The sequence below is a fragment of the Podarcis filfolensis genome (genome assembly GCF_964270895.1).
Source record: "Podarcis filfolensis genome assembly, chromosome: 1".
In the NCBI taxonomy this organism is placed as follows: Eukaryota; Metazoa; Chordata; class Lepidosauria; order Squamata; family Lacertidae; genus Podarcis; species Podarcis filfolensis.
Genome location: NC_139604.1, coordinates 21,509,194 through 21,531,618, shown reverse-complemented (window position 1 = coordinate 21,531,618; position 22,425 = coordinate 21,509,194). Strand labels below are relative to the sequence as shown.

Below are 22,425 nucleotides of genomic sequence, written 5' to 3'. Positions count from 1 at the left end.
AAATTTGGTGAAGCTACCTATTTTTATTAGCAGCATAACACTTGTTTAACACTTCTTGTTAGCTCTAAGCTAACAACAACATTTCACTGACTGTTTTCCAGTTAAGATTTTGATTGGAAAACTGATCATATAATCCCATTTCATTTTCGTTTAACTTTCTATTTTCTCGCTCTCTCCCTCTCTCTCCCTCTCCCCTTCTCCCTGTGAGTTCAGGGGGATGGTGTAGGAAGAAAAATTATATTTGAAATAGCTGTATTAATTCAGATAATCAATAGTCAACCTTTTTGATCAACGGGAGAGCCAGACTGTCTAAAATATTCAACAGTATTTTAAAAAATACTAATGGAAAGCTCCTTTCCTAAATCACTTATGTGAAAATGAGCAAGCGAAGACAAATTTTAGAAATAGCATAGCAATCCAAATCAGATTATAACATAAAATACATGACTCAAATGTGGAAGTGGTGGTTCACATATAGATAACACACTATCAGTTCACACACAAGAACCTGCTGTTGGGGAGAAAGAAATCTACCACACTTCTTCACTAGTGATGGGTGACAAATGCCAACATTTTGGTGGTTGAAGTGCAAATTTATGGGATTTAGACCTCTCAGAGCCTTTCTGAATTGGGCTGAGCCTGTGGAAACAGCCGAGTTAGAGTCAAAATGGCCTGAAATACAGCCCTGCTAAGTGCCTTACGTACTGTGCCTTCCTTTCTTATAATTTCCTAGCTTTTCCTGATGACATATTTCTAGACCAGAGGTCCTCAACCTTTTGGTGCTTATGAGCAGATTTGGGAATACCACATATAGGGTGGTGCTACTGAAAATAACAAATTAATTTAGTCATGTTCATTAATTTCAGTGAGTCTATTCTGAGCCGAATGTTAGTTGAATACCACCCATAGTCTATAAATACGACTTCCTCCTTTGCCAGGATCCATGGGAAATTAATTACCACCAAAAAACCCCTGGGAATTTGATTTCTTGTGGTTCCTAATTGGCTCTGGACATTGCCATGCATGCTTCCAACAGTGTTTTGGGCCTGCCAGAAGCCCCACTGAGTCCTCTTGTCACTGCTGCTACTAGATAAGTTTGGAATGGGAAGGTAGTGATGTCGAAGGCTCACAGCACTGGCTGGGTTAAGAAGCCCTGTTGTGACACCAACAGGAACAGAATTGCTTCTCAGTTTTGATTAGTGCCTTTAATCAAAACAATCAGTCTAAAAATAAAACAATTTGGGAAACCCAGCCAAATGGGTGGGGGTATAAATAATAAAATAATAATAATTATTATTAGCCATTCCAAGTAAGGCTATGGGAAATCTGCTCTTAACTAATTTCCAGTTGCATGTGTGAAGTGGGTGGCACACTAAACTTTTCTGTATGGTTTGTGCCCTTGGTCATTTGCAAATCTGAGAGTGTTTAGGAGCTCAAATCTCCCTGACATGTTTTGAACACTCCGGGAGTTTTCAGGTATATGCAAACTGCTAAGCTTCCTAAGCAACTGGGCTCCTTGGATAAGCTAATGTATACAGCGCTTGAATGTTTTGACACTTGAGCACTCACAGCCAGTGAATAAAAACACTGGGCACTTTCAGATGGGAGTTTATTATGCAATCTTGGCAGTTTGGTATATGCAAGTTTTATGCGGGGTCCATTCGATGTCATCAAAATGGCAGTCCATACTTTTGTTACGTTTAATCTGGATTTTTCCACCCTTGGAAACTCCAGTTAATAAAAAGAGCGTATTATATACCCTAGTGATGTATGGAAGTGAGAGCTGGACCATAAAGAAGGCTGATCGCCGAAGAATTGATGCTTTTGAATTATGGTGCTGGAGGAGACTCTTGAGAGTCCCATGGATGGCAAGAAGATCAAACCTATCCATTCTGAAGGAAATCAGCCCTGAGTGCTCACTGGAAGGACAGATCCTGAAGCTGAGGCTCCAGTACTTTGGCCACCTCATGAGAAGAGAAGACTCCCTGGAAAAGACCCTGATGTTGGGAAAGATGGTGGGCACAAGGAGAAAGGGACGATAGAGGATGAGATGGTTGGACAGTATTCTCGAAGCTACCAGCATGAGTTTGACCAAACTGCGGGAGGCAATGGAAGATAGGAGTGCCTGGCATGCTCTGGTCCATGCGGTCACGAAGAGTCGGACACAACTAAACGACTAAACAACAACAACAACAACAACAACATTATATATCCACATGTAAGCATGTTAGCACAAAAATTCCATATTTTGGGGTGGTGTGTCACATGTGGTTTTGGTTAGTACTCTCAGTTACCAATACCCCCTTCCAGGGCTGGCCCTGCTGCCTCCACACTGATTTGGGGCAAGATTTTGTGGAGCACACGCAATCTCACCAATGCTGGTGGCAGAGGTGGTGGCGGCAGCAGCAGCATGGCAGCACTTCCTGCTTTGCCTAAAACAGCAAAAACAGGACACACCACCCCTTGGTCACTACTTCTGTCTCTCCTCACCTGAGCACAATCTAGCCATTTTCTTTTCTACATCCCAAATGGTGCAAGTATACCTACTTCAGCTTATTGTCTCATGCCGAAAGCACAGCCAGATTTTAATGATCAAGTCTGGAGGAGCTGTTTTCCCAAGATCTCCACACAGTAAATGCAGATTACCTTGGAGACAGGAATTGCAGCCTCAACAAATAAATAATATGGAGGTCTGGTGCAAGACCAATTTATCACATTTTTGCCATTTTTTGCAGCTTGATATAGCTAAACATTACTCTCGTTCAAGATCTCTGCTCTTTCTTTCTTTCTGTCTTTCTTTTTTAAGGCACCAACTGGAAATGGACATCGTCCCCTTCACAAAAAAAGTACATGTTTTCTAGAAACATGACAATTAGAGGATGACAACATTTGCTGTCAAGAGTCATTTTTAAAAAAAGGTACATAAGTACAGAAATACCCGTGTGCCTGCCCTAGACAGAGTAAGTAGAGACATCAAGGAACAAACAAACAAATAAAATCCATCACAGTAATATTCCATCAAGCCTAACCCATTGGTGTGGAATAGCAAATGGTAATAATGATAATAATAATTTTATTATTTATACCCCACCCATCTGGTTGTGTATCCCAATGGGCCTCTGACTGAAAAAAACAGAATGAGTGGAAGCTGATGTAATAACTGCATACAGAGAAAACACAAACCCATTTGTGATATAAGACCTCAGCCGGGAAGCATGTGTTAAAAAATGACTTTCCATAATCATGATGAAAAGGAAAAATAGATGAACACAATTTGCTATGATATATCATGCTTGTGCTGATATGTGCAATATGTACAATTCTAAAAGATGCGTGCATCTTGTAAGGTCTGTAGCGCACCGCTGCATGATGTCTCCCAGATTATACTACATATAATTCCAGCACCATCAATGGATTTGTAGTATTATAAAAGGAATTTAAAACAATTGGTTCACAACTTGTACCAATAATTTGCCACCACTGCGGGAGTTCAAGTCCAATGAAATATGTTGGTAATTAGGAGCAATTGTTGCAGACTTACAACTATTCATTATTAGATCTTCTAATATGTTTGGGGGGAAATACATTATGCGAATGTGACAAAGGATAAAGAAAAATCAAGGACATCTCAAGTAAAACAAAAAAAAAACCCCAAATGATAACGTGTGTTTCTGTCATCGTTAATGAGTTCTTTAACATGCAAAAATAATTTCACAGCATTCAAGCACTTATCATCTGTCCTTGACACACAATGTTACAGTAGTTTAGATCACCTGTTTCTGCAATAAAGACACTTTTTAAACGTAAGGGACTAACAGGAGCACATACTGAAGAAATATCCAGTAACTATTGAATTTGCTGCTTGGCTAGATTTTGCTGCTTGTTGTTTTTTTTAGTCACCTCACCTTATGAACATTTGGGTTGCAAAAGTTGAGGTCCTCAGAAGTGATAATGGACATATCACTGTTTTGCAAAATTGTAAAAAAAAACCAAACCCAAATCTCTGTGCCTTAAAACAACTGCAAAAAAGACTGCTTTTGGTACACTGTGGTATGGATTGAATAGCTGAAGTTTGGGTGTTTGGCTATGGTTGGGGGATATGTAGGTGGGTATCGGCCTATTCCAGTTTCCTGATTCTATGGAAATGTTGCATTAGAAAATGAGATAGTCTTGATACTAGTAATCATACTGAGGTTTCATTTTTAGAAATGTTCTAATTCACTCTCATTTTTAATGAAGTGGAGTGGCCACCTTCCTAGGCTAGGCAGCTGCTTGAAAAGCATTGGGATGGAGACAGTCCTGTCCAACTTTAATCTAAGTTTGGCACTACCTTTGCTTCAGTTTTCTTCCCTCTTAAATGTCTTTTCTCATCTGCTGTAATGTTCCCAAGGAACATAACCTGTGTCACGAATAAGACTCCCCTTAAAATGAAACAGGCTAAAGGGGAGGGGGTCATTAGTTGAGCATGTGGTACTAAGCCTCTAGCATATAGTTGCCTTTCTTCTTTAAACCTCAAATAAGAGATTTACACATTTTCAAAATCTTTCCACTCCCAGATTAATAAATAAAATTCCCAGCTCTCCTGCTGGAAGCAACCCTGAAATTAGAATAAGTTCAAAGTCTGCTGCGTCTCGTGGGCAAAGCAAGAAGCTCTTTCAACAAGATACTTGGGACCAGGGTAGGTTAACAATTTTTGAAGCTCCGTATCCCATCAAGAGAGGTTTGTTTGAATTTTGAGCTCCCTATCATTCATCATATGAATGTGTGCTTTAGAATGATATAAATTCCACAAAACGTCATTTGTGACACTGGAAAAGAGAGGCCTTTTTTACCAGCTTCCTCTAAAGTATGCAACTTTAGAGACAAGAATGCTCCAGGGAAGGTGTAAGAGAGCCCTGTTTTTCCCCTGTTTTAATGTACTATAATTCATGAGGGATTACGCTCTGGGAATCACTTCTAAAGCCAAAATCACATATAGTCAAACCCATTGGGTTCAATGGCAGGAGGGATTCTCATTTTCCCCAGAACCGTGCCCCATTTTTAATTGTTTTATATCTATTTGCCACCTGTGTAAAGCTTAATAGTAACAATAATTTTGCAACTCTGGGCTGCTTCCAACACATATAAAACAAACATTAAAAAAACCTCCTGATGCAGGGTTACCTTCAGATGTCTTCTAAAAGTCAGATAGTTGTTCATTTCCTTGATATCTGATGAGAGGGTGTTCCACAGGGCGGGCGCCACCACCGAGAAGGCCCTCTGACTGGCTCCCTGCAGCTTCACTTCTCGCAGTGAGGGAACCGCCAGAAGGCCCTCGGAGCTGGACCTCAGTGTCCGGGCTGAACGATGGGGTGGAAACGGAGCTGAATCACACAAGTTTAAATGCACGTAAGTTGCAGACTTGCTGTAACATTCAATTCATGGATTTCTACCTCTCCAGCCCCCTACGCCTTCAGCGGCACCACAGCAGAGCCCACTGTGTACTAAAACCATTTGTCCCTGCTAAAGGAAAAGCCGAGGAAATAGGTGCCCCCACTCTAACGCCCAGGCTTCCCTCATGTTATGGCAGGTGAAAACTGAATAACCGATGGGAGGGGGGACTCCAGTTGCGTGACAGTAGGAGTTGCTCTGGCAGGCAGGATATGCTGCCATCTTCCCCTTCCCCATGCTCTTGCCAGACGACACTGGAAGGCAGAAGAGGTCCTCAGCCAGGTGGCTGAACCTCTGGAGAAGTGTTTGAAAATTGTCCTGACCTCCTTCTGCTTTCTCAACAAGTGTGCATGTTTGAGTGGTTTTAAAGCTAGAACTGTACTTCCAGTTTAACGTAGTCCTCCCCGGTTGTGCAAATTATCGCATGCTGCTGGTCAGCAAGAGAGAGCAGTCAAGTCATCCCAAACCATTTTTAATACAACCAAGTCATTTATTTTAGGCCTGCTATTTGCAAATAAGTGCACAATGGATTCCATTTAGAGTGTCCTAATGACATTGTCAAAGCCCATTTTGTAGATTTGTGGAATAACATTTCCAGCGAGCCTCTGTTAAGACATGAGAGTATGCGATTATATACACCCAATTTCCTGTTTAATAAACAAAAAGCAGCTGTTACAAAAGTGTGTGTTATCGTTGCGTTTCTGTGTAACTTAGCAAGATGTGCAAAAATGTGTAAAGCTTAGGTTTCCTAGTGGAAAACAGTTACATTACATTACAGTTACATTAAGCACAGGACAGAAAGGCAATATTTTAATAATGACGACTGTTTGCCCATAGAGGATTATAACATTTATAAAATGCATTTCAAGTGTTCAAAACACATAGTTGCAGTATCTCAAGCCTTATAATAGGTATGCTAGCATTGCCATCCCTATAATGCAACAGAAGTGTGCAGGGACAGGGTATATTAGCCGAATATTGCCAGCAGCACCCATTCTTCTTCACCTCCTCCCCCCAAAAAAACCATGTATTGTAAGCCTCCCCATGTATAGCCAGAAATACACACCATGCTGAAATTTGGTTGAAAAGTCATTCTGCTTCAAATGGATTTAAAGAAATGTGTATTGTTTAATATAACTTCAGCACCACGTTCCTCAAAATCCCTCCTTTTCTTGCCTTGCCTCATCAACGTCCGTTTGTTTTGCCAGATTTTGTATTCTTTTGCTATATTTCCCTCATTTGGGCAAGGTTTCCTATTGCCCAATTACAGGAAGACTTCTTTGCCCAACTGCTTAAGGCACAGGAGTCCTACACAACATACACATCACAGCTGGCATCACCATCTTGGGATTTGTTTGTCATTAGTTACCTAAGGGGTGTTATGAGTAAGCTATCCCCAGTTCTGACCCTCATTGCCGGGACTGCAGTGGGCGTCATCGGTCAAAGCAGGCGTGTCTTCTCCAGAACACCCTCTGCTGAATACATAAATTGGACTACATGTCACTACGATGGATGTTGACTGTTGTGGGTTAAAACCTCCAGTGTATATGGACTGATGGACATTTCAAGGTTATATCCCCCAAATAAGTACTTTGTTCATACACTGCTAAAACTGGTAGCTGGTACTGTTGTCTGGTCAGTGACTTGACACTTGACAGCAGCAAATGTGGTGTTGTTGTTGTTTTGGGTGGGGATGCCTTCACCCTCTCGGAAAAGTAGTGTTGACTGTGGCCTAAAGACCTACAAACAGTCCCCAAGGGAGTTCACCCACCTAAGACTTCCTGCAGGCATCCTTGCATTCCACTCTTTGGGTGGGATGTTTCATAAGTGCAAGAATTGAGCTTGCTCTGAACATGATTTTCAACTTGGGCTGCAGAATCAATCGCCAGCTTGCAGAGCCATTATGCCACAAAGATTTCCTTGAACTGCAGACTTAATAAGCCCGGCACAAGGCAGCTTTTATGCAAAGCTTGAAAAGTTAGTCCTTGGTCTTTGGCCACGAATGAAGAATGCTTGGCCTTGTGCGTAGTGTGTCCTGCATGGCTGCACTTCTGGCAATAGTTCCACCCAGTATCATTGATGGCACTTGAGCACGACTCTGCCCTGAACGACCTCTTCCTACAGAAAGGCAACGGGGTGCAGAGATACAGAGCGACATCAGATCTTTGTATTAATGTTCTCCAACAGATAATCCTGTGTGATGGGAACTTCTTCCTTCATAGGCAAGCAACTGAGCATTGAGCTGCTTTAAATTTCAGCTTGTCCACAAGATAATTAAGTAACTAGAGGACAAAGCATGTCTTTCAAGGCCAAGCACATCTTTGGTGTTCTATCCACAGTGGTTGGCTTCCCCCTCCCATGAGGTTCTGATTTGTACACCGTCCTTGAAGCTGGAAATTGAAGCCAAAGACTGGCCATTCTGTATTCCTCGTTCAAACCACCCACGGAATATACTAGCCTCGGTTTGTTTGAGAATGTTTATTATGTGCAAAGTTCTCTTGCTGAAGGTTGGTTGTTTTTTTTAATACACCTCTTCTCTTCCGTTGAGGCAGATTTGGAAATCAAACCAGAAACTTCAGACTTTACTATGATGGAAAACACTTCGTTGGAGAGAAGCGTTTTGAGTCTATCCACGACCTGGTGACAGATGGATTGATCACCCTTTATATTGAAACCAAGGCAGCAGAATACATTGCCAAGATGACCATAAATCCAATTTATGAACACATAGGATATACAACTTTAAGCAGAGAGCCAACAAACAAGAAGCATACAGTGGCTGTGAGAGATACACTTGATGGCAAAGAGTCTTCAGGAGACAATGACATAGTAGAAAAAAAGGTAAGTTACTCAATCACAATTTTGTTCTTCCAACACTTTCCCAAAGTTCCTAATCTGATTAAAAAAATAAGACATTGTCGTACAGGATAGTGGGTATGAAAGGAAGAAACAACACTGTATTTTTTAAAGAAATTAAAAGCATTTTAGAGCATAAAAAACATTTGAGAAGTGTGTTTCATCCGGTGTATTAGGAACAGAGAAATTACAGGTCGTGTTTAAATGCAAATTATTTTTCTCCCCACCCCATCTTTCAGTAACTTAAGTAAGGTATGCTTACTCAGTAAATATCAGTTATTTTAAAAAGATTCTTCCCCACTTTTTCACTGTGAAAGTCCAGGTGGATGGGGTATAAATAAATTATTATTATTATTATTATTATTATTATTATTATTATTATTTATATCAAGGGTGTAATGAAAGTTTAAGAACAAAGGGTATACTATTTGTTGTAATATAGTAAATGCTAACAGTCAAAAATATTGTTTATAATGGAAGAAAAACCCCACTAATTTTTTTTTATATATAATTTTAAACAAAATTTTAACAAAGAGAATGAGGATAGGGATATACAACAATCAGGAGAATTGGACCCTGAATTGGTGCTTTGGAAAACAACCCAGTTTGGAGACTTAAACTCTTGCTCAGAGTCCTAATTCACTTCACAGGGAAAGTCATTCAAAATGGAGAGAAAAACGGATCTCCACCCCCACCCCACCCCTTTTGAAGGAAGCGGATGAAATTTACAGGCACTGGTGGTACCTCCAGAGTGGATTGGCTCTGCCAAACTACTGGCAAATGGTTTTAGGATTTTTTGTGTGCACATTTTAAAAGTTTTTGAATTAAAAAATAGTCTATAACTTTTAAAGTTTTGGGGCAGAATTGGATGAAATTTAGAAACATGTCTATCCCTTCTTAGGATTTTAATCTTGCCAAATTTCAGAAGGCTGACTAGAGTGGTTTCCACAAGACCAGCCTTTACAGTTTTGTGGTGGGTAAACAAGGAATTATTTAATCCTTCCTGGTGTTTTATGGGCAATCAATCTGAAAATATATCAGACACAAGAAGCATTTCCCTCTTAGGTAAGTACCCGGCCAGATTACAGACAGACTGGTTCAGTGCTGTTTTGTGCTTGGCACCTTTTAAAGTTTATGTGGGAGCAGGAGAGAGAACTAAAAGGGATTCACTTTCCTTCCCCGAAGCTCTGGGATTTGAAGAGTTTGGGTGTTATCATTCCCTCTGATTACAAGCCTGGCCTGTCAGTCACAATGGAGCTCTCCTTCTCCCCATAGATGGTAAGCTTGAGACATTACTTTCATGTTTAGCAGACATTATCTGTAGCATTTTTGGCATCCAAGGAACTGAGTGAGGCATCTTTGGGGCTATTCCTACTTCAAGGAATAGGGACTCCTTGTACTTGCCCCACTTTGGCTAACAAACAGAATCCATCCAATGCACTGCTTTGGCTTATGGTTCATTATTGATCTAAAGCCGTGGTTCCCATCGTGGGGCACACACCCCACAGGGGGGCAATTTGATTTTTAAGGGGGGCAATTCAAGAATGAGTTATTAACAGTGAATGGCCTTTTAGGCTTCCTCCACATGAATAGGAGTTCACTTTTTGAATAATAAGAATTATATGTCATGGGGGGGTCAGGATTTTAGAGATGCTTAGGTGGGGCATGGCCAAAAAAAGGTTGGGAACCACTGATCTAAAGCCACTAACATCCTGCTATACCCCTATATGTTGCTCACAGCACAGAACCCAGCTTCATGGTAATAGGAATATTAATGCAACACTCTAAATATTAAATACAGAAGAGGCTGTTTTGAGTTTTGTGAATTTTGAGTTGTTGTTATAATAATAATAATAATAATAATAAAAAATAGCTGGATTCTTATTGGAGGCTTTTAGATATTTTGGCATTATGGCTTTAGATATTTTGGCATTGTAGCCTTTGGTACAATTCTGATAAACTATATTTTTTACTCTCCAGAAATATCATGACTATTTGCTGTGTATATATACTTAAAATGTTAAGTAAAAATGTTACTGAAGAGCACTGTGTTTCCTGGTGCTCTAGAAGGATATTTCAAACTTTTTTTCCTCATATTAAAATGATTATGATAACCAAAAACATGAAAAAGGCTATTATAAATAAAAAAACAGCCCAGGCTCTGAAATGGAACAGAAGATCGTTACAAATATACAAGACATATTGTGCCTTCTAATTCTGTTGTTGCTATCATTCAAAAATAATAAATTCCATTAGTAACGCCTTTCTAAAGAATCCCCAGCAATGACACAGTTGGGTTTTGCCAAAGAAAGTACAGTATAAGCACTGTGGGGGTTGCAAGTGTGTGTGTATTCTGGCCTATATAAATGGCAATTTGCAAGCCTGTTCTTGTAGTAGTACATTCATTGCTGGTAGTATTTGACGATATATGGTCAAATAAAATAACATCATTTATTATACAGTCACAGACCCAGAACAATGTATGCTCAATTAGCCATATACCATTGTTGTAAGGTAATGAGTGGACAAAACAATTAGAAAGCAAAGGAAAATAATAAACTTAACACAAAGCCACAGGAGAAAAGACCAACACAGTGATTTAGCCTCTGATATACGTTGGCGCTGTGGTCTAAACCACAGAGCCTTGGGCTTGCTGATCAGAAGGCCAGCGGTTCGGATCCCCGCGACGGGGTGAGCTCCCGTTGCTCGGTCCCTGCTCCTGCCAACCTAGCAGTTCGAAAGCAAGTCATCTTGCCTATAGAGCAAGATGTGCGCCGCAACCCCAGAGTCGATCGTGACTGGACTTAACAGTCAGGGGTCCCTTTACCCTTTACCTTTATACGTTGAATAGTATGGGGATACATCAGCCATAGGTAACTTGTCAGATCTCCCTAGCAGCCTTTTCATCCTTGCAGTGAGTAAGTAATGAGACTATGTGAGAGTCTGCCTACACATTACAATGGCCCCCACATTGTCTCAGGATTATTGCAGGGCAGAAATGATCATCCGCAGAAACAGTTTCGCCCGTATGGATCATGAGTCTAGGACGTGACTGGCTCTTATTAATAGATCATGCAATTCCTTGCTGCACCCAGGAACTAGAGGCAAATTTGTAAAGAAGGACCCTGACATTACTGAGGGACGTTGATCTAACTTTTGAAGGCAGTTGTGGACTTTGACTCTGTCTCATTGTCCTGTTGCTATTTATAAAAAGAACGATTGGGCAAAATCCTTCATTTCACTGTGTGATTTCTTGCCAATTTGAGGTATTGTTTCAAAGGAATAGCTATTGGCAAGGCTAGGTCATGTCATTGTAGGATGAAGATGATAGTTTAGCGACTCAATTTCACACAACGCTGAGAATGGATGCTTCTAAAGTGCTTTTACCTAGAGAGAGAAAAAGGATATCTCTAGCTTAAAATGCTAAGTAGCTTTGTGAACTTACTAGAACAGCAGTGGTTCAACAGCAAAAGAATTTTAACAAAGTACAAGTGTAATCTTTCAGTGAATGACTTTAGCAAAATTTGTATCATTGTGGTTTGCAATTATTTTCCAGCAGACAAAGTGTTAAATTATTTGGGCAGAGATTTTAGTTAGTGATAGGTGAATGGCCACTTTGAAACGCTTTGGCCAGTCTGCAGTTTTCATTTACAGTTTCTGAAAAGCTAGTTTGGATAACTTGCATCCAATTAAATCTGCAACAAATGATGTTTGTAGTAGCAAAATACACCAAATTCCTTCAGAGCTGAATCAGCTACATGAACTGAAGAACTGCAAAATTAATACATCAGATAAGATTTTTAACTTTCACATCCATGAGGATCAAGTTCATTCACATGCCTGTGGAGACAACAAAATATTATGGCTGGAGGTATGATGTTTTCACAGAAAGGGCTAATGTATTGCTTGCTGGACATCCACAAAATTGTATGAGTAAATATATATTAGTGTTGAGATACATCACTGTGGCATTTCTGGGCTTTCTGAAAATTCACAAAGATTGTCTTAAATTTGCAGTTTTATTTAACAGCAGCTGGATTTCAAAAATCCATTTTGAATTAAAAGATTGATTTTCCAGAATGGCTTTTGGCCAAGGTTGAATTGCTATGCAGATTCCTGTACAAACCACTAACTACTGCATCTTACTAGATGCAACTATTTTGTAGGCCCATAAGCATCTGCCATTTCCCTTTCCCAATGTAGCTAGGGAGCAGCACCCTGATTGAGAGTCTATAGTTCCCACAAAAAGGGCACCCCATTTCACATTTACACATATACCAGTGTTCTTCCTGTGCTCTTTATTTTGTTGGAGTTCCTAAGTCCACATGATATCTCTGACTTATTATTATTATTATTATTATTATTATTATTAATTAAATTTATATACCGCCCTATACCCGCAGGCCTGAGGGTGGCTACAACAGAAAACCACAATATAAAAACACAAAATACACAATAGATATAGAAACAAACCAATAAATTATAGCTCTGAACTGCTATAAAGTCATCTTATTTTGCATTCATCCCAAATTCTGTTCAAACCTTGTAACCTAACTCCCAGGCAGGTCAGTTGTTTTCTAGACCAATTTCAAGAGAGTTTGTAGACATAAGTTGAGAATGCAATTGAATATCAATATGTCTCATCAGGAAATATATAAGTACACATGAAGCAATTGACCACAGACATTTTACTAACAACAACAACAATTCAGTTTGTATAACACCCTTTATCAAAAGATCCCTGGGCAATGTACAACATTAAGAAAACATTTTATGGTGCATCAGTAATAAAAACATAATAAAAAGCATAATAGACAGCATAATATGAAAAAAAAATCATCATAACAACAGTGTAATAAGGTTTTGTGGCATTCAGGCAACACTTTGTCCTGGTTTATCTTGTCCACAGGCAATTCAACTGTGTAGGATTAGACCATATATTCAAATATGAAGTGTAGTCCAGTGCTTTCTCCAGGAAAATTTTGTTCTGAATATACAGTATTTGAATAGGTATTCAGCATTCTCATACAAAACAACTTGAATCTTAGATTGGTTGGGGTGTGTTATTTGCCTGGGTAATATATAACTTCATAAATAATGTGCGTGATTTAGGTGTGGGTGATTTCTAAGTCTGCATGACTGTTTTTGGGTTTGTTTGGTTTTTTGGTTTTTTTAAAAAAAATCCCGCAGATGATCAAGGTAGCACTAATTTATGTAAGCTTTGTAACATTGTTCCATAGGTTTCTGTAGCAGAAAGGCACATGAGAATGGAAATTCATTAGTTTAAAACTACCTTTTCTGATTAAAATCTCTTTTTCATAATCATAGCTGTGAAGGGGTGACCTTTTCCTGTTAGGTAGCTTTTGTTCTGCTTTTTATTGGCGTTCTCTAGATTTAATTTTCCAGGATCCAGAAATCATTTTCTGCTAATGTGACCCTAAAGTGTAATTGAAAATAAATCAGGTTTTAAGAAATACAGGGAAAAGGGAAACTGACAAGTAGGAAATAAGCACGTCAAAATATAAACATGCTCTTTGCCATGGGAGGAAAGAAAAATATCAAAATGATTTATGTTAATACTTACAATTATTTATGATGTTTCAAGGATCTTGGAAGGTGCAGTCTTAATTATATAAGTGCAAAGTTGGTGGCTTGCTTATTTCTGCTGGTAATTGAACTGGAAAATACTTTATTTTCCTAGACAGTCAGTGCAGCTTCAGGGAACCAGTGAAATCAATGGAGTTATGTTACTTGTTCCTATTATTTCCAGTGGGTCTACTTTTAAGTATAACTTACTTGGATACAAGCCATTGCTTTACCACTGTAAACAAAGCCATGCCTTATTCTCCATGAGTGAATTTTTCAATCCCCTTGCCTTAGAAATAGATCCATAGGGACAGCTGCTTGATGGAAGTTTGTAGCACAAGTGGCATTTTTAAAATTTATTTTATGTGGAGATTATGATGATCCAGGAAGACAGGCTTCTTTCATAACTATTCCACCACCACCACCTATTTTGGCATAAATAGCAGGCTTCCTCAACCTCGGCCCGCCAGATGTTTTGAGACTACAATTCCCATCATCCCTGACCACTGGTCATGCTAGCTAGGGATCATGGGAGTTGTAGGCCAAAAACATCTGGAGGGCCAAGGTTGAGGAAGCCTGCATAAATAGCTTGTCCTTTCAGCCATTCTCCCCCCCCCCCCCCTGTGACCAAATATTCCCCACTCAGGTGTGAAATAAAACCTCTTCACTAGGGCTACAGGATATAATAACTTCTTTAAAAATGAAATAAAGCATGCACTGATTAACAAGACAGTAGATTTAAAAAGAGAAAACTACTGCTTTAATGCAAGTAACTATCAAAGCCACAGATAGCAAACGTTCTCTTAAAAAAACATTCCCCCAACTCTCACGCAGATGACTTTCTAAGAGGATTCTTGCCACAATACATCTGCGTTGTCTCAAAGTTAACACCTAATACAAACTACCATATGTCCGGAATTTCCTGGACATAACCAGGATTTGTCCGTTGAAAATACCGTCCGGGTGGGATTTTCAAAAATCATTAAAAATGTCTAGGAAAACCCAGGCATATGGCAGCTTATATCGGAAGTGTTGATATTTTGGCGATTTTCCTTAAAAAAAGAAAAAAAGCTTTAAAACCAGCTCAACAACTTTTGTGTCCGGATTTTCACTTTTTGAAATATGGCAGCCCTATCTAAGATTTATTCAAACCCAAATTAACCACGGTACAAAATCTGTACACCACGCATGAAACGAGAGTGGCTCATGTACACTTCAAGTCACTGCTTTTGTTAAAGAATAATGGGGAAGTAATGAATGGGAAAGACCTGGACTCCTACTTCCCAAGTATTTTGCTAGGAACAGTTGAGATGTAAAAATGCCATTCTCAGCTGATATAGGCTGTATGCGTTTTGCATTCAGGTATCAATTACTACGTACAAAATGCAAAGTAGCCTCGAGAATTGGATACAACATATAATGAGTTTCACAAACTTGAAAGTGCATTCCAGTAGCGGGGAAGGAAAAATTAAATGCTGCTAGTTTATTGTTCACCTGAATGCTTCTCCACGTGTTAATCATCCCACCCCTTCCTTTGTAAATATAGCTGTAGCATTAAATTTGAGAGCATGTTCCATGCCATACCATGTTACATGCCATATGATGGACTTGGCAGGTACATGCCTTTTATGCCTCTTGCAGTGAGTACAGAAGTATAAAAATCAGGCCCAGTCAATTTCATTTATTATTATTTATCATTTATTAAATTCGTATACCACTCTTCAGCTGTAAATCTTGCGGCAGTCCATAACATACAAGATAAAAAAAACACACAAAATGCATAATAAACACAAGAACAAAAACATTGGCCGAGGGAGCCGGCGTACAGCTTCCGGGTCATGTGGCCAGCATGACTAAGCCGCTTCTGGAGAACCAGAGCAGCGCACGGAAACGCTGTTTACCTTCCCGCTGGAGCGGTACCTATTTATCGACTTGCACTTTGACGTGCTTTCGAACTGCTAGGTTGGCAGGAGCAGGGACCGAGCAACGGGAGCTCACCCCGTTGCAGGGATTCAAACCGCCAACCTTCTGATCAGCAAGTCCTAGGCTCTGTAGTTTAACCCACAGCGCCACCCGTGTCCCTGCATGTGAGAATAGTCATGAGCAATAGGATTAGTGTTCATCTGTCTCAATCATCCATGTAATATGCAGCTTTCCTCCCTTTCCTGCTTGCACTACATTTCCAGGCATTAAAACTGAAGAGCAATCTCCTTAGTTTTTAAATGGCAGAGATGCCATTTTGCAATGATGCATGACTCATTCATTGCTCATTATCTTCCTGCTGATTTTTTTTTCTCTTGAGCCAGCAAGAAAGTCTCCTGTGGGAGGGGGGATGAGTGAGCCTGAGCACCACGCTGCTTAAATTCTATTGCCGGCTCTTCTTCGTTGGTTGCATGCCGTCTAAATCTAACCAGTCAGATTCATTGCTGCCGGCTAAAGCCCGCCCCCTCCTCCCTCTCCTTGCTAGACTGAGGTTAGCAGAGTGTCTGTTAACTGAAAACTGATTATATGCAGTATGTGAGCATCTTTTGATACAAAATGGTCATCAGTATGGTTGAATAGGGAAGAAAAGAGTCTAGAAAACTGCCTCTTCTGAATTCACTGCATAGGTTTCTAAATGGATGAAGACATTCTGGGATTTCTTTTGTTAACAGGGACTCTGCTTTTGTTTACATTCAGACCCATAAGTTTTCAGGCTTGAATTAGAAAGCTTTTTTAAAAAAACAAAAGCCCTCAAGAGAGAAGAAACCACAGCCAAACCAGATTTTTCTTTTAAAGTAAAATAGTAACTGCATCAATGATGCCCTTCTTCAGCTCAGTTTAGGCTTCAGGATAATAATGCTGCCTTTGTTTTGCTTTTAACTCAAATTGAGATCGGTGCAAAGTTCTTGTTTTTATTTTATTTTTGGTGTTTGGGCTTTTTGGTTCCTGGTTTTGGTTTTCGCCTGCCAGTTCTTCCAAAATGCCATCCAAAGAGTCTTGGTCAGGGCAAAAAGCTAATAGATCTGCCGTTCACAACTCCAAACAGGAGAGCCGTCAAAGAGATTTATTGATGGCAGCCTTGGGAATGCGACTGGGCTTTCAAAAGTCATCTGTGACAATCTGGCAACCTCTTAAACTCTTTGCTTATTCGCAGCTGACATCACTTGTCAGAAGAGCAACTCTGAAAGAAAACGAACACATTCCAAAATATGAAAAGGTTCACAGTTTCAAGGTAAGAAGTTCACCTCTTTCATTATACCCATGCCTGGGCAGCTATTCCAGACTTGTTTGGGGCAGTTGTTTGTTTGTATGCCTGTGTGTTCCATTCTGAAGCTAGGCAAAAATCACCCTAGCAGTATCACTTCAGTAAAGTAACATATTGCATGTAGAATTAATTTGATTAATTCCTAATCTTAACACAGTAGTTGGGTGTGTATGTACAAGTAAAAAAGTCTGGGAAAATATATTAGTTAAATTCTGGCTTTTAGTTCAGAGGTACATAAAGATTTTGTGTGTGAGAGACTTGATCTTTGATCAAAGGATTTACTGATCTTATCTCTGTGCATTGCTATTAAATAGTGTTAGATGCCAGAAGCATGCTTTTATTGCATCTGGGCAGAGCAGATGGTCTGCATTTTCCTGCTTCCTAGCTCATTTCTCTCCCTCCACCCTCCCCCAGACTCCTTCATTAATGAATTGACTGTGATGAAAAGAGCATGTTGTTACCATAGGGCTCTTAATGCTAGTGACTCTCAAAGACCCACACAATTTTCTTATGTAGCTTCTGAATATTATTATTTTTGATTATTACTATTTTTTTTAAAAAAACACACACCATACAATTGTCTTCTTCACTATTTCTTGGGAACCCTTAAAATTATCTTATTTAGACGTGTACACTGAGCTAATGATAGTTCCAGATAATTCATTACATCCCTCTGATTAAATGGGTGCTTTAATTAAGGTCTTGTAAACAGAATGAGCTCTTACTCGTTGTCTTATTCCAAGAGAACAGAAACCGCTAGACCTCAGTAGGTTTTATGTTAGAAAAGAGGTTGCCATTAAGGGTCAGAATAAAAATTTGGCCCACACTCCTCCCGAAGTAAAATATCTGTATTCCTTGTTTTTGAAAGCAGTCAGTGCTCAGGTGCTCTGATCCAGTGATCAGTTTTAGGCATGGACGCTGCATTGCATATACAAAGCTCGCTCTTTGGGAATGCATTGCACACGTGTTCATTATGAATCAGAATACTTGTGTGCACACACCTGAATATACACACAGCTCTGGATTGGAGACACATATGAACCCCGCTGCTGTGGTGCTTTATTTAAAGCCAAGCTGAAATCTAGAGAGCTAGTGGGGCATAATGGTTTCAGAGAAGGAGCTACAGATTGGCAAGTTCCTGGTTCTCGCGTTTGCCATGAACTCACTCGGTGGCTTCCAGACAAGTCACTCTCTCCCTATTTGCAATATGGATGGTAGTAATACCGACTCACAGCAGGTGGAGTCAGAATGGCGCCCTCCGCATGTTGTTGGGCTCCATCAGCCCCAATCAGCATGAGCAGTGGCCAGGGATGCTGTAGTTGTAGTCCAGCAACTTCTCAAAAGGTAAAGGACCCCTGACAGTTAAGTCCAGTCGCAAACAACTCAGGGGTTGCGGCACTCATCTCGCTTTACTGGCCAAGGGAGCTGACGCTTGTCCGCAGACAGTTTTTCCAGGTCATGTGGCCAGCATGACTAAGCCGCTTCTGGCGAAACCAGAGCAGTGCATGGAAACGCCGTTTACCTTCCCGCCAGAGTGGTTCCTATTTATCTACTTGCACTTCAACATGCTTTTGAACTGCTAGGTTGGCAGGCCAGCAACTTCTATAGGGCACCATATAGGCCAGCCCTAGCCCTGCCTAATGGGATTCCAAGCCCTTCATATATATGATGTGCTTTGAATACCTGGGATTGACTGTAAGCATGGAGTTCCCAGTTGGCTTTATATACATGCCGTATTTATGTATGCAGTGTGTAAGCAGGGCTTGCTGTCAGCGCCAATCAGCTGCTAAGGAGCAATTGGGAGCACGCAATAGGGCTCCTAATTGTTCCTTTGCAGTCACATCTTTATCTGACATCACATATGCTGTCAGGTATAGTGCAGGTGGACATGGTTTGGGTGAAAGGCCTTGCAAGCCAAAAATTAGGCCTCCTGTTGGAACTAATTTGGCTTGAAGGCCAAGGTTCTCCGTCGCTGCTGTAAACCATAATTACGCTAAACTATGGTTTAAAGGTGAAAACACAGTGTGCTGCTGCACAGGTCTAAAATCATGGGCGCTTTGCTCCTTCCTCACTGCCAGGAGTTAATTCATGTTTTGGGATCTGAATCCAGGTTTGTGGTTTGTTTCTCTCCAAACAAACAAACCACAAGCTGTAACCAAGAGGAAATAAACTCTCCCAATTTTAGCCTGGTGTATGAGGCAGTGAGAGATTTTACTTTTTTGGGCTCCATGATCTCTGCAGATGGTGACAACAGTCACGAAATTAAAAGACGCCTGCTCCTTGGGAGAAAGGCGATGGCAAACCTAGACAGCATCTTAAAAAGCAGAGACATCACCTTGCCAACAAAGGTCCATATAGTTAAAGCTATTGTTTTCCCAGTAGTGATGTATGGAAGTGAAAGCTGGACCATAAAGAAGGCTGATCACTGAAGAATTGATGCTTTTGAATTATGGTGCTGGAGGAGACTCTTGAGAGTCCCATGGACTGCAAGAAGATCAAACGTATCCATTCTTAAGGAAATCAGCCCTGAGTGCTCATTGGAAGGACAGATCGTGAAGCTGAGGCTCCAATACTTTGGCCACCTCATGAGAAGAGAAGACTCCCTGGAAGAGACCCTGATGTTGGGAAAGATGGAGGGCACAAGGAGAAGGGGACGACAGAGGACGAGATGGTTGGACAGTGTTCTCGAAGTTACAAACATGAGTCTGACCAAACTGTGGGAGGCAGTGGAAGACAGGAGTCCCTGACGTGCTCTGGTCCATGGGGTCACGAAGAGTCGGACACGACTAAACGACAACAACAATGAGCAGGCTGTGTGCTCAACTTTAAACCATAGTTTTGCTTAACCATGGTTTAAAGTGCCATGCAAATGCAATCACTGTATGTCATTTCGGGGGCGGGGGCAGGATTTAATTTGGGAATAATTACCTGCATATTGCTCCAGTTTTATTCAGGAGATTTCATTTATTTTTATGTCCCCTTGTGCTATACAGTTCTCTCCAAACCTGTAATTTGAGTCCTATGCCCAGTTGCATCTATATTCTGGATTAATTTAAAGTGTGCACAATATAAGTTAAGATTGGTGCCAGATTTTATTAATTTCATGCTTCAGTCCTCGAAGCAAGCCCTGATACTGTCCCATTTGCTTCAGAGTAATACATTTCAGCATGAATGCTATAAGAATGTCCTTATCTCTATTCATATATTTGTCAGTTTCCAGGAAACATTTATATTGCAAGTGGGAAGAGCACCCAAATCCATTTTGCTTAAACAGTGGTTTGCTAGTTTACCCTGAATCTAAGTCCAGGCAGAGCACTGGGAAACCTTCCTAGTGCCTCTGTTGAGCCTTCAATCATTTTGCATTATACTGAATGCGGTTATCTCACACTCAAAAACCACCAAAAACCAACAACAACATCAAAACTAATCGAACTGTTACGATGAGAGTGCATGTCGGAGTTCGTCTTCAGTTTTCCTTTTCTGTGATCTGTCCCTTGGAGCTCTCCTGGCCCCAAGCTGTCACTTGGCTCTGCTCAATGACCCACCCTTGCATCGTGGTGTTCACCTTCTGTTGTCGGATATATCTGTTTTTATGTCCCTGTGCTTTTATGTTTGTACATATTTTATGGGCTAATAGCCGTAAATAAATAAATAAATAAATAATTGCATTATATTTAAATGCATATTATACCTTGGTCCTTTAGCTTCTTGGTCTGGCTTATAACATTTTGAACAGTTGTGTGTTTTTTAATGGTTAGAAATGTATTTAAATGGGAGAGGAGAAACATATTGCAAGGAAGAAAAAGAAGAAGCGTATCCTTGGCAACCAAACGGCCTGCACTTGAAAAATAAAAATAAAGAGGAGTTTGAAGGATACTGCCTTTGGCAGATCTTCAGGGGAATGATGGGGAACAGGAGTACAGAATACCTCCCTTTGTGCCCTCCCCCATCACACTTGATACACAGGAGGCATTATCAAAAGACTGCCGTAGGTTAACTGCAGAGATTATGATTGCTCATAGCCGAAAAGGCAGTCCCTTAGGTTTGGAGCTTAAGAATGCAGTCAACTTGCCCCCACGGTATATATAAATATATATATATGTAAGAACAGGCATTGAATTAAAAGCAAATAGCAAGGGGAATTTTGAACATAAATAAATTAAAGCAGGAGATGTCCTCTTAAATAATGCAAATTTTCCATGCCATTCTGAAAACATAAACCTAATTTATATTAAATTGGATTCCTTGACAAAGTGGATAAAACAACAATGTTTAAACAAAGTGATTGGATTCTCCCATTTAGAAGCATTGAATCTCAGCTCTGGAATTAATGATCATCTATGATTGGTGTGATTCCGTACATAGCTGTGGGACTCTAGTGGGCACACCAGACACTCAAAAGATAAGATTTGGTTTAACTATAATGGCCCTTCTCCATGACAAACTAGAAAAAGTTGTGTGAGAGTGCAGAGAAGTTCTTAACTTGTGGAACTGCAACTCCTGGACTTGCTAGTTTGGGAATAGGGGGTGGGATATTTTACTGATGTTATATTGGAACTGAAGCAGGCATTGTGTGAAGGGGGAGATCTGTTGTCCAATTTGAGGTTTGTTCGTTTTCTTAAGTCTTCAAAGGCCCTGAAGAACTTTCAAAAAGCTAAGTATTTCTTCCAGTTGCATACCAAGAGCATTACACTGGTTGTACCAGCTAGAGAAACATGCTGGATGCAAGCACAAATTGGGTTCAAGGTTATGTCAAACATTTACAGCTAGGAAACAAATTTAACCATGCAGTGTTTTCTTTACTTGAAATAATTAGACTTGTTTCCAAAGGGACAGATTGAAAGCGAGATACTGGCTTGAGCAACACCTTGTAGCAGAACTAAGTTTCTGGGGTTTTTTTAAAAAAAAAAATTAACACAGTTTGAAACAGTAGGCTGGTATAGGGGAGAGGGGCTTCTTCACCCCTTCCCCTCAAACCCCTTTCCAGCAAAAAGTTGCTCCTGAGCTGCATTTACCACTACAGCAAAAGTGATACAGGTACCCATGTCACTTCTGTTGCTGTGTTTGAAGTTGCTTGGAGAGCCCACTTTTTGGTGGGAAAACAAGTTGAGGGATAACAGTTACAAAGACCCTTTCTCACCTTCAAATTGCAGCTTCAGCAGGTGGGTTTTTCCAAGCAAATGTCTGCAAAAAGAATCACAGAACTATATGCAATGCAGGGCTCCGCTCTCTGCAAAGAGAAGTTTATCCTTTTCCAAGTCCTCGTTGGCTCTGGGCCAGACCTGCAGCCTCTGCAGCCATTGAGT

General features: G+C 40.3%; 1 protein-coding gene across 4 annotated transcripts in view; it reads left to right on the top strand.

Moving 5' to 3' along the window:
- Nucleotides 1–22,425, top strand: part of CHN1 (chimerin 1) — a 106,818-nt gene that overhangs the window by 55,391 nt on the left and 29,002 nt on the right. For all 4 annotated transcript variants that reach the window (XM_083631030.1, XM_083631032.1, XM_083631031.1 and 1 more), the window contains 2 exons: nucleotides 7,983–8,271; nucleotides 17,009–17,086. In XM_083631030.1, the coding sequence (XP_083487156.1) occupies nucleotides 7,983–8,271; nucleotides 17,009–17,086 (367 nt within the window). The remainder of the gene's footprint in view (nucleotides 1–7,982; nucleotides 8,272–17,008; nucleotides 17,087–22,425) is intronic.